At 37.4% G+C, this 18065-nt stretch overlaps 1 protein-coding gene across 1 annotated transcript; it reads left to right on the top strand.

Annotated features, from left to right (window-relative positions):
* Positions 1-4266: 4266 nt before the first annotated feature.
* On the top strand, positions 4267-17090 carry LOC136841106 (probable G-protein coupled receptor Mth-like 3). Its single transcript, XM_067108152.1, has 4 exons — positions 4267-4429; positions 9381-10451; positions 11515-11593; positions 16907-17090. The coding sequence occupies exons 2-4, from the start codon at positions 9722-9724 to the stop codon at positions 17088-17090; spliced, it is 993 nt and encodes a 330-aa protein (XP_066964253.1). The 5' UTR covers positions 4267-4429; positions 9381-9721.
* Positions 17091-18065: the final 975 nt, after the last annotated feature.

Genomic DNA, 18065 nt, shown 5'->3' on the forward strand with positions numbered 1-18065 from the left:
GCTATTATTTAATTGCGTGTTAAAAGAAAAAATTTGGATGGGTATAGCTATCATGTGCTAATTTAAGAAAATGCTTTCTATATAGGCCTATGTCTATCCAGGTAAATGGTATAAAAGGGGAAAGCTGTCAGCCGCCACATTCTTAGCATTCTTCAACTTCATTATTATACTTCCACCATTTCCTCACCTTAGAACTCAAACCTTAGCTGGGATATAGTGTAGGTAGGATTAATAGTAAAGCTGCAAAGTGTACTGACTACCAAGAGCGCTCATCGTTGGAGGAAAAATGTAAACAGATTCCTCAGTTTCCTCCCAGGATGCTCAATCACTGCTCATACGCAGTCTTCGATAGTCCTAAGTTTACGAAATTCACAGAAATCTATTATATGTGCACTGAAATTGCAGCAGAGTTGTAATAATTTCACCTTGCCTGTTCGTTTTTTTGCTTGAATGCTCCCAGCTTGTCTGTTAGGCCTAGCCTACTTTAAAACCGTAGATTTGACAGTCATAAGATTTGGCGTTGAATTTTTTTCATTGATTTTTTGTTTGTTTAGTGTTTGTTTGGCTGTTTTGCAGGGATAACAATAAAGATACAACAACTGAAAAGGTGGTTTCTAAGATAGAGGTCAGTCCATTTAGTCGAGATGGTGGTCCGGGTTCAGTCCAACGACAGGGAACAGGAGCCGATGTATAGGCTTATCTGTAATACTGTTTATAGAGCGAGTAATAAGGGAGCCGTTTCATAGGCCACTACTACTACTACAAATTCCGACTACTATACTACTATTAATATCACCTTTAGATTGAAGATTTGTGAAATTAATATTTCTGTCTTAATTTTTTTCCTTTATTTTATGGCTTTTTTTTATAAGTCTAATGGGATCTCAGAGGAATTGCTGATAATTTTTTGAAATTAGCAGGCTGCCTAACTGCTATATAATATTATCTCCAAGCACATTATTAAGTGATTCTTACAGATATTTAATAAAAAAAGAGGCTTGCCCTGGTAACTACTTCGAACGGAGAGAGAGAGAGAGAGAGAGAGAGAGAGAGAGAGAGAGAGAGAGAGAGAGAGATGTGAGCAGCATCTCCATTTCCAGCTTTGGACTACAAATGTTACGGAAACAGGTTTTCAAAACATATCCCCACCACGGTTGAGCTATAGCTCAACCGTGATCCCCACGTTTTTGAAACGGCGATTCCGTATGTCCGTGTGCACGTAATCTGAAAATAAACCCCTTTGTCGTGGTTTTTCCCGCGTTTGATAAACACGAGAAAACCTCCGTAAATGAATTAGCGCTAAATCGGAAATGAGTTCATCGTTTGATTCTCAGAGACGGTAAGGCGTGTCGAAGCCGTGGGATTTCAGTGATAACAGTTAAAGAAAAGACTCAGTACTGGGCTCTCAGAGGACGGTATAGGTCTAGACTCTAGAACCTGCTTGGAGTTATCCGTATGTCAGTCTTTCGTTTTTTTATCGTTGGCTGCAAGTTCGGTTTAATAGTATTTCGGTTTAAAAAGGATCCAACTAAACTATAAAATAAACAAGTAAAAATTGCGCCGGAGTTCATTCGGCACAATCGAGTTTTCCTTACATCGTGAAATTTAGGCCAACGAAAATAGATCTATCTTTTGGTGGTCTCGGTACAATGCTGTATGAGCCGCGGCCCGTGAAACTTTCAACCACGGCCCGTTGGTGGCCTGTCCTATAGCATTGACAGACGCACGACCATGGCTAACTTTAACCTTAAATAAAATAGAAACTACTGAGGCTAGAGGGCTGCAATTTGGTATGTTTGATGATTGGAGGGTGGATGATCAACCTACCAATTTGCAGCCCTCTAGCCTCAGTAGTTTTTAAGATCTGAGGGCGGACAGAAAATGTGCGGACGGACGGACAAAGTCGCCACAGTAGTTTTCTTTAACAGAAAACTAAAAGAACATTATATTTGAATCTTAGGTGATGTCAGCCATTGGCGAGATTCCAACGCCTTTTCGTTGAGCGTAAGAATGCCCCGTCGCGGGGTAGAGCCGTCAGTGCACCTCGTGCGGTGCACTGTAGGCGTTACTTAAGGTTATTTGCAGCGTGCCTTCGGCCCCTAGCTGCAACCCCTTTCATTCCTTTTACTGTACCTCCTTTCAAATTCTCTTTCTTCCACCTTACTTTCCTCCACCCTCTCCTAACAATTTAGTCATGGTGCAACCGCAAAAGGTTTTACTCCTGTTACGCCTTTCAAACCTTCTTACAGTCAATTTCCGTTTCAGCGCTGAATGACCTCATAGGTCCCAGTCCGTGGCATAAATTCCATATCCTATTCAATTCAATTTAGCGTAAGAATGATTCGTGCCGCGGAGAGGATTATCACATTACCGTAAGAATTCTCACGGATGTTAGTGTAATCCTCACGTACTGTACTTATCATATCGTCATTGATGTGTATAAAAAGCATTATTCTTCTTGACAATGTCGCTGAGAGGAAAAGGCTTGGGAATGTAGAGGCTAACCGTTGTCGAGGTTATATTCCAAAATTGAGGACAGGTTAGGTTATTCAGTGTGTCCTCGAATTTGGAGCAGCCGCGATGAATTCATTATTATCCTTTCTTCCGTTTCATTTGTTTATTTGTGAATTTTGTATATGTTCATTATAAACACGAACAAATTATATAATATATATATATATATATATATATATATATATATATATATATATATATATATATATATATATATATATATATATATATAAAGCCCACCGGGAGAATTCCTATTAGTTTTCTATAAAACAAAACTATTGTAGATGGCTATTGCTATTTGTTTGTCCGTCCGCACTTACTCTGTCCGCCCCCAGATCTTAAAAACTACTTAGTCTAGAGGGCTGCGAATTGGCATGTTGATCATCCACCCTCCAATCATCAAAAATACCAAATTGCAGCCCTCTAGCCTTAGTAGTTTTGATTTTATTTAAGGTTAAAGTTAACTATAATCGCCGGGCCGTGGCTGAAATTTTCATGGGCAGCGGCTCATACAGCATTATGCTCTGTACAGAAAACTCATGCGCATTTTTTACTTTTTTTTTTTTTTTGTTTCCTATTTCAGATTGTAAAGCTTTTTTGAGAACAGAGGTTGGAGAATTAGGTCTTTTTGGAGAGAGAGAGAGAGAGAGAGAGAGAGAGAGAGAGAGAGAGAGAGAGAGAGAGCATGAGTCTATGCAGCATGAAATTGGCGAAGTTAGTACTACACCCGTGTGACTTAAAAATTAATATATTGCATTTTTACATGCATAAATCCAGCTGTTTTTGAAAAATGGTAAATTCTAGGAAGGTAAATTTATTATCATCAGAGACAACTGCTAACAATAAAACTCGCAAATCTCGGCACTTTAATCGGAATACGAAGCAGTAGTAGGCCTACCGTCAATTGTAACAGCTCGTTACTCTTTTCCAAAAGCAGTTAGTGGATAGATAAAATACACTTGGTTTTGAAGAAAGAAACGACCTTTAATTGGGAGTAAAATATCTAAATAAAGTTAATAAACAAATGGAGTGAGTTATCACTAAATTGGTGAGTGGTTTTGCCCTCCACAAATTTCTGTTAAACTTCACTTTAAATCTCTCCTTCCTTTACCGTCTAAATTTGTTTCACTCAGTTGGGCTTCAACCTTTACAAAATCCGATGCTGGTCGAAACCAGATTAGGAAACACTTCACTTTGGTCACAGAATCATAGGCCTAATTACAGGCAGTTTAGAGCTCCGGCTAAAATCCTAGATCTATATATAGTACTTTTCTCCTCATAAGCCTAATTTTAGGGAGTCTGAACTCCGGCTGAAATCCTAGACCTATGTATAGTACTTTAAACCGGATGTTTTGGAGAAGGACTTTATCGGAAGATAATATCCTCCTATAGTATTGTGTGAATGACGGTGCCTGCAGTGATGATAACTTCCAGTTCTTGTGAAGTTGATCACAGTTATCTTTCCGTGTCAGCGATCTGGGTTATCTTTGTGTTCTGAGTGTGATATCGTGGTTTACTTTAGTGAAGATAGTTAGACTCATATACCAGTTATTAAATCATTAGGTAAGCCAGCCATGAAGGATATTAAAATATAAGTTTTCATTCACATATTCCTCCTGTTTAACGCTTTGCTCTTCATTCTCTCGCTCACTTCCTCCTCTCCTTGTAACGCAAGTCTCCCAAATACTCCCGACTCTGAAGCTGATATCTTATCTTATCGTGAGTCACACAAACAGGAGGAATGCCGTACCGGCGACAGAGACTTATTCAGTAGGTTGTAGTTTCTCTGGCCGAACAACGATGTTGTGTTCCGTGTGCTGATTTCGTTGGAAAAAATGTGTTTAGTCGGTTTGAGAAACAACGGGTGATGTAGAGCTTGTCTTGTGCTTGCGTCAGTCAGACAGTGTTTCCAAACGTAAGTGCTTTGTTTCAAGGTATGAAGTGATATTTTTTCTCAGACGGTCTAACGCAGGTATGATGCGTTTCCTGTTTACATTTACGGCTAATAAGTTGTCTCGTAGTGAATTGCAAGTAGGTAAGTTATACATTTTTAAGTATTTATAAGCTACGAATTCTGTCTAAACGAGATTTTATCGTTATTGTAAGCAGGACTTTTAAGTTCTCTGTTAGACCACTTCTCGTGACTCAGAGGAAAATCTGCTTATGGGAAGAATTCTCTCTCTGTCTGTCTGTCTGTCTGTCTCTCTCTCTCTTGCTTCGGCGCGTTAGTGACCTAGGTAGTTAAAACGCTAGGTACCATTCTCTCTCTCTCTCTCTCCCTCCTGCGTCATGACCCTGGTATTTATGACGCCAGATACTAGCCATTTTCTCTCTCTCTCCCTCTCTCTCTCGTCGTCAGTAACCCTGGTAGTTATGTCTCCAGATAATCATCTCTCTCTCTCTCTCTCTCTCTCTCTCTCTCTCTCTCTCTCTCTCTCTCTCTCTCTCTCTCCTGCGTCAGTGACCGTGGTGTTTATGACGCCAGATACTCGCCATTTTCTCTCTCTCTCTCTCTCTCTCTCTCTCTCTCTCTCTCTCTCTTCCATTTCAGGAATCTTTAACTGGTCATCTTGCCTACGTCTGTCATGGCCACAGCATTTTTGACTTAACTGCCATCTGCACATCTTCGTTAACCAGATGAAAATAAAATATACAAGTGAGCCAAGCCTCTGTTCGTCTCTCGCTACGAACCGAATTCTCAGAATACTTTCACAAGTGTCCTCACTCTACCAAGAATGAGTAACCATAGACAAAAAAAAAAAAAACAATTATTCACACTTCCTTCGGCAGCCGATACTTTCCTTGTTCTGATTCATCAGCGTGAACATTTCGGAAGGCGTGGCTTAGTGGGGCAAAGTTTATGATTTATGACAGTATGCTTGAACGCCCAGTTTTCGTGCTGCAGTTTGTGTCGTGTTAAGCTCAGTGTACAGTGGTTTGCAGGTAAGTTTTGAAGTGAAAAGTGACAAATAACGCTTTGGAAACCGAGTTTTTAAAAGTGTACGAAAGCATGTGATGATGAGAGATGTCGAGGTAACTTTTAGGCCTAAGCATCTTATTCGTCTGTGGGCTTTAGGTTTAATTTGGATTCTGTGTATACTTTATTCTCAAGTGTATTACACTTTTTCATCGAGTGTTACTGTTTAATCGCTTTGTGCACAGCCACCGAGGTGATGTGTTAACTGACTTTGTTCAGTGTAGCATAGCTAGGCCTACATCGAACTAGCAGTGCCTGTTCAGTTTTCTTGTAACTTGCTGTAATCTTTTAATGTTCTCCTCTTGTTAATTTGAACAAAATGTCGCAATACAAATGTACAGACTTTTATAATTCACGTCTGGCGTAAGATTTTACCAACTACTCCAGTCATTCATGCGTGGTATTAATCTCAATTTCATTTAAGCATACAGAATTCAGATAGCGGCTATCACAAGTGGCGAGTGTGTGTCCTGACGTTGGGGTTACGTGTTTAAGACAGTTACAAGGTAATTAAATTTAGCTTGGAATTTATGTATAGCTTAATTTAGCGAGAATTTACATACATTATAATCTCAGTTCAGATATTCTTGGGTTATCACTTTTCTCAGGACTTGAAGTGATGATATTTGTTTTCCAGATTTATTGTGTGTTGTGCATGCCTTTTAATATATTTAAAAGCAAATTTTTTTTTTATCACGCATTATAACGTGACAGTTTTAAAGAGGTTTTATTTTCATAGGTGTTTGTGGAAATCTATTTTCACTGCAAGTTTATAGATACAGAGGCCTGAATTTCAAATAGGTGACCCCTGTGGGCTTGTTTCATATGGTAGGTTTCATGTTCTTAGTACTATACACACACACACACACATATATATATATATATATATATATATATATATATATATATATATATATATATATATATATTTATACGGATACCAGACAATGACGATTGTTAGCCCTAGATAGCGTGTAACTCTTCCTGAGTATCTCTCCTAGATACCATCCAGTTTAAATGAGGTCCTGTTATTAGATATATATATATATATATATATATATATATATATATATATATATATATATATATATATATATATATATATATATATATATATATATATATTGTGTGTGTGTTACAGTAAGATTGTGAAACCAGGGATTCCACGAAATCCCCGAGATTTTCAGGAATTCGTGAAATTCATGAATTCCCTGAAATTTCAGGGATATCGTGAAATCTCTGGTTTCGCAGTCTTGCTGTAACACACACACACATACATACATACATACATACATACATACATACATACATACATACATACATACACTTTTACAGCTCAGTCATCCTTCTTGTAAACAAGAGGCGAATGAAGGAGAAATCCCCCTCTGTTCGTTGTAAACATTTTGAAACTTCAGACTATCCTTGAACCTCGGCTCCCCCAGATGTTTAATCTGGAGGCCTCATTGTTAAACAAACTTTACGAATCAACGCTTCCTAATGAGGAAGAATGTGCGGGATCTGTGTTTTATCATTACTGCGTCCTGCGTTTGCTAACAGTTACGCGATATGTTGAAATGATCTTTGATAAACTTTGGATTCGTCACTCGTAGTCTCTTTTGACAGAGAGAGAGAGAGAGAGAGAGAGAGAGAGAGAGAGAGAGAGAGAGAGAGAGAGAGAGAGAGAGAGTGAGTTAGTATGTAGAATTCGTGGTCACCATTTCTCCGCTTCAGTAACCTGAGTCATGTTTAGTATGTTATTCTAAATGCGTTTGGGTTTAGTCTAAGGATGTAAGCACTAGGCGCGCGTGTGTGTGTGTATATATATATATATATATATATATATATATATATATATATATATATATATATATATATATATACATACATATATATATATATATATTCAAATTTTTAGATTTCCGTAGCCACACAAAACGAAAATATTACGTAGGTCTATCATAAACACCTGATGCTATTTCTGATGCCAACATCAACCGGTAAACTCTGTTATCTGACCTTTCAACAGGTCATCTTGGGTCATACACTTGGGAAATCTAGAAATGTCATTGCTCATGGCAGTACTAAAGCATTTGGGGCTATGTGGATGTATCTTCAATTATGTAAAAATTTCAAATTTTTTTTTCAGACTGTTTATGTTTTGTTATATAAGTCGGGGGTAGAAAATTTCAGACTGATTTTCTCCTGAAATTATGCCCAAACCTATACATCGATGCCCTAGAGTAAAGTAATTTTTTATTTCCTTGAAGATAGACCATATTTTTCACCGCTACCTACATAGCTGAATTACGTAGGCCTACGCATTTGTAATCCGTACGTAAACGAATGATAATAATAAATGCTTCATTTAGAACTATTAAATGAAATATACCACGACTTATTCTGAGATTATACGATGCATGAATTTGATACCAAATGAGGACGTATATGTACGCTAGGTCTAAAGAATACGCGTAATAAGTATGCCCACGAAAGAAAAAAAAGTGTCTTTTTTTAGATTGACATCATACTTATTCATAACGAATATTTGTTATGTATGTCTTTTGAATGAAGAGTCCGTGACTAATAGGTAATCATTGGTATAGATATTTCTTGAAAATAAAATATAAAAGAGGGGAAACTTGAGCAAAAGCTTTACGTTATCAGTGTGAATTTCCCGTTCTCCTAACATAAAGTTTTCATCTTCCGTTTTCCTTTTTTTATCACAGTATTCCCATTGTAATCTTTGCAGCCAGCGTGATAAATGCATCCCTGATAATTGACTCATCACTTTTTATCTAGGCATACCGGTAATGTGACCCCCATGAGTCATGCAGAGTCGTCATTCAGCTGACCACACTCGCCTACGCAGTGAAAGTCAGCTGAGTTCGTGATGTCCGCTGAGGAGAGAAGACGTTTTCTACAAAGTCCGTTTTTTTTTTTTTTTTTTTTTTTTGAGGGGGGGGCGGCTGTGGTTAGAACACTCCTCAAGAGCACCGCAGATCCTGAATGTGATATCATTCTTGTCCCTAGATGGCGTAGTAAACATATTGAAACCGTTTTAATGATTTACATAGACTCACGCTGTACAATTCTCCTTGTATTCTATAATTTACTTTCATATTTACCTGTTTATTTATTTATTAGTTGATTCATTTTTCTTTTCTAAAAATTGATCTCTTCTTTCTGTATTTCCTGTTACCTTCTGTTACTTCTTTCAAATGAGCACAATTTATATCAGTGGCCCCTGTGGTTAAAAAAAGTAGGCCTATACCTTAGTTTTACCAGACAACTGAGCTGATTAACAGCTCTCCTAGGGCTGGCCCGAAGGATTAGACTTACTTTACGTGGCTAAGAACCAATTGGTTACTTAGTAACGGGACCTACAGCTTATTGTGGAATCCGAACCACATTATAGCGAGAAATGAATTTCTATCACCAGAAATAAATTCCTCTAACTCTTCATCAGCCGGCCAGGGGAATTGAACTCCGGCCCATCGAGGGGCTTGTTGCATACGAATAAGGTTCATCTTCTGAATAATAATAATAATAATAATAATAATAATAATAACAGTGATAATTATATACCGTTTTCTTGTATGTGTGTGTGTGTTTTTAGAGGGGGGGGGGAGATTTCTACACCCTATGCCACAATACATACTTTTTAGTGTTTTATGAGGAACCTATATGCAGTAATTGATAGCAACAGCTTCGGTCGGTTTGTTGAAAAATCTATCGTACCTTTTTAGACCTAACCACGGAATGATAGTGAGTAGTCAGTGTATATATATATATATATATATATATATATATATATATATATATATATATATATATATATAGTGTGTGTATACCTAAAATGCTAAAAATAATTAATTATATTTTTTTTCAGGCACACTCTGGAATGAAATGACTCAACAACATATAAAAAAAACACTGTGAATCTTATTATCGCTTGAACAAAAGACAAACTATTTAAAAGTGCCAAGTGCCAGTGATTCCAAACTGAACTTAGAAAGATCAAATGAATTAAAAGGGAGAAAATTTATTTTCCTGGGTCCTAATCTCACTGAAGGATATAGAGAAAATTAATTATTTATTATTTATGAAAGGGGTAAGAACGCTTCTCTAACTAGTTGAATTAAATCGATATTCATCCCCAGTAAAAAAAAAAAAAAAAGAACATCAGTGTTTATATTAACTGAAGACGCTTTAAGGAGAAAGTTATTACTTATGTTATCTACGAACATGTTGTTATTATCGTTATTCAGTGCTTCGTTCCTCATTCTACCGATGGCGTCCTCGCTGGAGTCCGACAACTTCCCCGCAGAAGTCGACCCTTACGAAGACTGTCGAGCATCGACGTGCGTCAGCAAATGCTGCCCCAGCGGTCGAATCCTCAACCTTACGGAATGCGTCGAACCCGCGGACAGAAACGACCTTTGGAAGCCGACTTTTTACGACGACTCAAGAAAGCCCCTGACGGCGCCTCCCGCCGGAGTGATTCTCAAACACGGCTTCCCCGTCTGCGAGAAATTCGTCCTGATGCCGCACTTGAACCCCGACGACGAATTCTTCCTCCTGAAGAACGGATACCTACACGTGCCCCTCTACAGAAAGGCCTACGCCCCCCGGAGGTACTGCGTCGACAAGGCTAATGTCAGTCCCGTCGAGGTGGAGGAAGTGGCCATCCTGTGCTTCGACGACGACGACCGGCCTACGGAGGAACCGAGCAGGGCCTGCGAGGTAGCCAAGGAATACGTCTACCCAGTTCTCCTGATGGTGTCATGCGTGTTCCTCGTTATCACGCTCTTCGTCTACGTGTGGATTCCGGAGCTCCGCGGGAAGCTCCACGGGAGGTGTCTGCTGTCCATGGTGTCCTCGTTGTTGGCGACGTACGTCCTCATGACCGTAGTTCAGTTGGCGGTTGAAGGGATGTCTGATCCTGCTTGCTTGGCTTGTGGTGAGTGAGTGACTCGTTTGCGATATGAGTTCCGTTTGTGCGCTTGAATTTTCGTTTTACTTTCTCTCTCTCTCTCTCTCTCTCTCTCTCTCTCTCTCTCTCTCTCTCTCTCTCTCTCTACACACACACACACATACATACAGATATATATATATATATATATATATATATATATATATATATATATATATATATATATATATATATATATATATCTTGTATTACTTGCTCTTACCACTTCTCTCTCATGGAGCTAAAAATATCAGAAAGAGCAAGCAGAGGTAGATTAATAGTGCCCAAAACTATACCAGGAAAGCTAAGGAAAGCACACAGGACATTAATCCACTACGCACCAGCATCAATAATGCAGCGATTATTCAGCGCATTACCAGCTCGTCTGAGGAACATATCAGGAGTGAGCGTAGATGTGTTTGAGAATAAGCTCGACAAATATCTAAGCTGCATCCCAGACCACATATATATTTATATTTAAATATAATATATTAACTCTATCACATACACAATTGTTCTGTGCAATAGTAGAATTATTAAAAGGACCTCATTCAAACTGGATGGTATCTAATGGAGTATTTATTCAGAAAAAGTTACAAGCTTTCTGGACAAACAGTCCACATTATCAAGTATCCGTACTTGATAATGCGAGACTGTTTGTCCAAAAAGCTTTGTAACTTTTTTTCTGAATAAGTACTCCATTAGATACCATCCGGTTTGAATGAGGTCATTTTAGTAACTTAAATATCATATATATAATATATATATGTATATTCTCTCTCTCTCTCTCTCTCTCTCTCTCTCTCTCTCTCTCTCTCTCTCTCTCTCTTTCTTCTCTTACTTGTCCATACCAGTCAAGAAGCTTCTCTAAGGGACAGTTTCCGGTCGTATCAGGTTTTTCGATTTTATAGCACAATTTTTTCAAAGGTCCTATTAGTTTCATTCCACGCGTATACTTTATGAATAGTATATGATTAATATTCATGTATTACAGTATTAACTTTATTTTTCGTTAAAAAAACGCTGGAATTATAATTTTTTCTTCCTCCAGCTTTCCTGAAGCAGTTGACGATGCTGGCTTCGTTCTTCTGGTTGAACGTCATGTGCTTCGATATCTGGAGGTCGCTGAAGTGAGTGTTGTTTCTCGGTTATAATGATGATGATGACGATGTTGGTGATGATGGTAATGATAATGATATAATAATGATATTAGTAATAATCATTGTTTTACAGTGATAGTGATAATGATGATTATTTCACAGTAATAAAAATAATAATGATAATAATAATTGTTTCTCAGTCATAGAAATAATGATAATATTAATGTAATAATTGCTTTACAATAATAATAATGATAACTGTTTCGCAGTAATGTTAATAATAATAATAATAATAATAATAATAGTGATGAAAATGATAATGTAATAATAACAATGATCATCGTTTTACAATATTGCAATAATAATAATAATAGTAATAATTGGTTCTCAGTCATAAAATAATGATATTAATAATGATAATTGTTTTACAATAATAATAATAGTGATAACAATTTTTTCACAGTAATAATAATTATTAACAATAATAATGATGATAATAATTGTTTCACAATAATAATAATAATAATAATAATAATAATAATAATAATAATAATAATAATACATATCCCTCCCTCTTGGAGAAGGGCTTATTTTTCAGTGCTTTCGATGCAAATTTTTGTTAATTTTTATATTCAAAAGTCCTCTTAAGCGTCGAAACCCATGAATTTAATAGTATTTTGGTTGTAGGAATATAGGCCTATAGCAGGAGTGATTGAACAGGGCCACACCATAGGCCAAGATAAGCCTCCCCGCATGGAGATAGGTCTATATCACAAGCCTCCCCACATGGAGATAGGTCTATCTAGGTGATAAACATCTTTCCTCTCTGAGCACCAGAGTCAGATTTCTGCATACCTTGAAGTCATTTCAGTGGTGAGTGAGGCATTCCCCACATTGTTTTTGCTATGCCTCCTATGCTGAGTGAGGCATTCCCCACATTGTTTTTGTTATGCCTCCTATGCTGAGTGAGGCATTCCCCACATTTTTTTGTTATGCCTTTCATGCTGTGGGAAGCTCTCCACACAATTTTTGTGCTATGCCTCTTACGCTGAGTAAGCCTCTGCCCACATTGTTTATTCTTACAGCCGTGAATTAAGACTTTCCTCTCTAATAAGTGATAAACATTACTCCCAGATTAAAGCAACTCTATTGCAGAGTCACTGCTCTGGGACTGATCAGATTACTGACTTTGGAATTGCTCTCGTAGAGTCTAGAGCCTCTTCACTGTTTGTTTGGAATATTGAGTCTCTTGAGGCAATTCCCACATTTCAGTTAAGACTCGAGACTCATTTCTAAAGGTTTTCTTTCCTTGGTTTTATTGATATTAGACGCAAAACGTATTATTATCAGGACCCAGATTCTGTGCCGTGCTTATCTAAAGCCATTTACTCTCTCCGTTATCTGAGGCTGTGTGCAGTCCTCACGTAAAAAAGACAGCTTTGTCGTTATGACCTCAATAGTTTTAGCTTCTCTCTCTCTCTCTCTCTCTCTCTCTCTCTCTCTCTCTCTCTCTCTCTCCCCTTTACGGCGACAGCCATTGTTATGGAATATCTTTTCTCTCACGTCATTGTCGGTAAATAGCTAGTTCCCGAGACCGTTTTTAGTAACACTTTCCGTTTGTTAACATCGAGAGTAAAGAATAACGATGTGCGCCGTGGTTGGTTAGAATAACGGTCTAGAGAAAAAGTTTCTAGACCGAGGTTAGACTAGAGTTAGGCTTCCGGCTGAGCGAGATGCAGAACGTAGGTCTAGAAGTAGTTGATGGAATGAGCATAAGTTGTATGAAGAATAAGAGAAAAAAAAAGAGGTTAGGGACAACCTGTTTAATGTTAAACCGCTGGAAATTCTTTATCTTTTGCCATACCTCACACCGTTGGACTGTGGGACAGTCTCCGTGAGGATGTGCAATTGGAACTTCAGAAGTTCAAGAGAAGGTGCAGTGCATTGCTACACTAATACTATTCTGCTTGAAATTTAATACATTTTTGTGTTTATTATTTTATTATTTTTTTAATAAGTGAGCTTTCCTCTTTCTGTATTTCCCTTTACTTTCTCTTACTTCTAATGAACGCCATATTCTTTGGAAGCTTGAATTTAAAGTCAGTGGCCCCTTTGGTGGGCTTGTTCCATATGAATAGGGTTCGTCTTCTGAGTAGTAATAATAATAATAATAATAATAATTTATATACACGAGTTAAAAGTTTTTTGTTGCTATTGCTTGGCATCTTCGTTCCCAATTCAAGTTCACTTTATCTAGACCTATAAAAGGAACTTGAATTGGGAACGAGGTTGCCAAGCAATAGCAACAAATTTTTAACTCGTGTATATAGACTATTATTATTATTATTATTATTATTATTATTATTATTATTATTATTATTATTATTATTATTATTATTATTATTATTATTATTATTCAGAAGACGAACCCTATTCATATTCATCTCTATGTGATTTCCCTTGGTGATGAGGGATATCGGATTCAACGTATATAACCACATTGCAAAAGGATAGTTTTCCCCGTTTAGTGGCTCTTGAAAAGAAGAAGAAAGTATTATCGCACGCGTTCCATTGGCTGGAAGACCAACCACCCTTTTCCAAGAGTTTGGCTGACGCAGAACGAACAGACCAGAGCATCGGTAACAAAATCAGAAGCAAGGCATTTCGTAATAACAATCTTGATAATGTAAAGGTGTTACCAATGTGACCAGAGCATCAGTAACAAAATCAGAAGCAAGGCATTTCGTAATAACAGTCTTGATGATATAAAGGTGTTACCAATGTGACCAGAGCATCAGTAACAAAATCAGAAGCAAGGCATTTCGTAATAACAATCTTAATAATGTAAAGGTGTTACCAATGTGACCAGAACATCAGTAACAAAATCAGAAGCAAGGCATTTCGTAATAATAATCTTGATAATGTAAAGGTGTTACCAATGTGACCAGAGCATCAGTAACAAAATCAGAAGCAAGGCATTTCGTAATAACAATCTTAATAATGTAAAGGTGTTACCAATGTGACCAGAGCATCAGTAACAAAATCAGAAGCAAGGCATTTCGTAATAACAATCTTGATAATGTAAAGGTGTTACCAATGTGACCAGAGCATCAGTAACAAAATCAGAAGCAAGGCATTTCGTAATAACAATCTTGATAATGTAAAGGTGTTACCAATGTGACCAGAGCATCAGTAACAAAATCAGAAGCAAGGCATTTCGTAATAACAGTCTTGATAATATAAAGGTGTTACCAACGTGACCAGAGCATCAGTAACAAAATCAGAAGCAAGGCATTTCGTAATAACAATCTTGATAATATAAAGGTGTTACCAATGTGACCAGAGCATCAGTAACAAAATCAGAAGCAAGGCATTTCGTAATAATAATCTTGATAATGTAAAGGTGTTACCAATGTGACCAGAGCATCAGTAACAAAATCAGAAACAAGGCATTTCGTAATAATAATCTTGATAATGTAAAGGTGTTACCAATGTGACCAGAGCATCAGTAACAAAATCAGAAGCAAGGCATTTCGTAATAATAATCTTGATAATGTAAAGGTGTTACCAATGTGACCAGAACATCAGTAACAAAATCAGAAGCAAGGCATTTCGTAATAACAGTCTTGATAATATAAAGGTGTTACCAACGTGACCAGAGCATCAGTAACAAAATCAGAAGCAAGGCATTTTCGTAATAACAATCTTGATAATATAAAGGTGTTACCAATGTGACCAGAGCATCAGTAACAAAATCAGAAGCAAGGCATTTCGTAATAATAATCTTGATAATGTAAAGGTGTTACCAATGTGACCAGAGCATCAGTAACAAAATCAGAAGCAAGGCATTTCGTAATAATAATCTTGATAATGTAAAGGTGTTACCAATGTGACCAGAGCATCAGTAACAAAATCAGAAGCAAGGCATTTCGTAATAATAATCTTGATAATGTAAAGGTGTTACCAACGTGACCAGAGCATCAGTAACAAAATCAGAAGCAAGGCATTTCGTAATAACAATCTTGATAATATAAAGGTGTTACCAATGTGTGAATGATGATCTAATCAGATTTATAAATGGGATGTATTGCATTTACTTGATCTTGCGTACCCATTAGCCGTACAGTAGACATTACTTAAGGTTCTTTGCCGCATTCCTTAGGCCCCTAGCTTTAACCCTCTTGATTTCTTTGACTGTACCTCCGTTCATATTCTCTCTCTTCCATCTTACTTTCCTCCACACTCTCATAGCATAAGGCTTTCCTCCTGTTACGTCATTGGAACCTTCTTACTGTCAGTTTCTCTCTCAGCGCTGAATGACCTCCTAGGTCCCAGCTTGCTGGGCCTTTGGCCTGAATTTCATATTCCAGTGCCAATTCCTATTCCAGGTCGATAGGAATGATCACATCATAAGTCCCAGCACTTGGCCTTTGGCCTAAATTTCATATTCCAGTTCCAGTTCCAGGTCAGTGAGAATGACCTCATCATATCCCAGCACTTGACCTATGAGCCTAAATTTCATATTCAAATTCCAGGTCAGTGCGAATGATCTCATCATAGGGCCCAGTGCTTGGGTTTTGGCCTAAATTTTATATTCCAATTCGTATTCTGGCCTTTGACCTAAATTTCATATTCGATTCTGATTCCAATTCCAGGTCAATGCAAATGACCTCATCATAGGTCCCAGCGCTTGGCCATTGACCTAAATTTTATATTCCAGTTCTTAGTCCAGCTTTTGACCTAAATTTCATATTCCAATTCCAGGTCAGTGTAAATAGCTCATCATAGGTCCCAGCGCTTGTCCTTTGACCTAAATTTTATATTTTCAGTTCCTATTCCAGCTTTTGACCTAAATTTCGTATTCCAATTCTAATTCCAATTCCAGGTCAATGTAAATAACTCATCTTAGGTCCCAGCGCTTGTCCTTTGACCTAAATTTTATATTCCAGTTCATATTCCAGCTTTTGACCCAAATTTCATATTCCAGTTCTAATTCCAATTCCAGGTCAATGTAAATAACCTCATCATAGGTCCCAGCGCTTGTTCTTTGACCTAAATTTTATATTCCAGTTCTTATTCCAGCTTTTGACCTAAATTTCATATTGTAATTCTAATTCCAGGTCAATGTAAATAACTCATCTTAGGTCCCAGCTCTTATCCTTTGACCTAAATTTTATATTCCAATTCTTATTCCAGCTTTTGACCTAAATTTCATATTCTAATTCCAATTCCAGGTCAATGCAAATAACCTCATCATAGGTTCCAGCGCTTGTCCTTTGACCTAAATTTCATATTCCAGTTCCTGTTCCAGCTTTTGACCTAAATTCCATATTCCAATTCCAGGTCGATGCGACCGGCCTCGGAGACGAGCGCCAAATCCCGCCAGCGGTTCCTGCTGTACTCGGTCTACGCCTGGGGCTCGCCCCTCGTCATCGCCTCCGTCACCATAATTGCTGGTTTGACCCTAGACCCATTTGAGAGGATTTTTTTTAATAGTTTCAGTGAAGGTAATTCACTCAACCAGTAAAATAAATATGTGCTGGTTTGAAGGTGGGGTTTTTTGGGCATTTTTTGAGATTTTTTTTTTTAATAGTTTCAGTGGTTTTCAGGTAATGGACCACCAGCCCAGTAAAATAAATATCGTGGGCCGTTGCTGGTTTGAAGGTAGTTTTTTGGTCCATTTTTTGAGATATTTTTTTTTTAATAGTTTCAGTGGTTTTCAGGTAATGGACCACCAGCCCAGTAAAATAAATATCGTGGGCCGTTTGCGAAGTTAGTTTTTGGTCCATTTTTTGAGATATTTTTTTTTTTAGTTTCCAGTGGTTTTCAGGTAATGGACCACCAGCCCAGTAAAATAAATTTTGGGCCGTTTGCTTTTTGAAGGTAGTTTTTTTTGGTCCATTTTTTGAGATTTTTTAATAGTTTCAGTGGTTTTCAGGTAATGGACCACCAGCCCAGTAAAATAAATATCGTGGGCCGTTTGCTGGTTTGAAGGTAGTTTTTTTTGGTCCATTTTTTGAGATATTTTTTTTATAGTTTCAGTGGTTTTCAGATAATGGACCACCAGCCCAATTTATAAAAAAATGTCGTGGGCCGTTTGCTGGTTTGAAGGTAGTTTTTTTGGGGTAATTTTTTGAGATATTTTTTTAATAATTTCAGTGGTTTTCAGATAATGGACCACCAGCCCAATAAAAAAAATATCGTGGGCCGTTTGCTGGTGTGAAGGTAGTTTTTTTTGTCCATTTTTTTGAGATATGGACCACCAGCCCAGTAAAATTTTGGGCCGTTTTAGTTTTTTTAATAGTTTTTTGGTCCATTTTTTGAGATATTTTTTTTATAGTTTGGTTTTCAGGTAATGGACCACCAGCCCAGTAAAATAAATATCGTGGGCCGTTTGCTGGTTTGAAGGTAGTTTTTTTGGTCCATTTAATTATTTTTAGGATTAAATTTTCTTTTCACAGGAATTTTGAAATATATTTACCCTCTCTTTTTATTACCTTTT

Source organism: Macrobrachium rosenbergii, chromosome 8, assembly GCF_040412425.1.
Source record: "Macrobrachium rosenbergii isolate ZJJX-2024 chromosome 8, ASM4041242v1, whole genome shotgun sequence".
In the NCBI taxonomy this organism is placed as follows: domain Eukaryota; kingdom Metazoa; phylum Arthropoda; class Malacostraca; order Decapoda; family Palaemonidae; genus Macrobrachium; species Macrobrachium rosenbergii.

What these genes read in the sequence shown, in the direction of transcription:
- LOC136841106 (XM_067108152.1), top strand. Translation starts at nt 9,722, where the DNA reads ATGTTATCTACGAACATGTTGTTATTATCGTTATTCAGTGCTTCGTTC. An exon ending in TCCTGCTTGCTTGGCTTGTG is followed by an intron (nt 10,452 to 11,514) that starts GTGAGTGAGTGA and finishes TTCTTCCTCCAG; the next exon opens with CTTTCCTGAAGCAGTTGACG. An exon ending in GATATCTGGAGGTCGCTGAA is followed by an intron (nt 11,594 to 16,906) that starts GTGAGTGTTGTT and finishes TTCCAATTCCAG; the next exon opens with GTCGATGCGACCGGCCTCGG.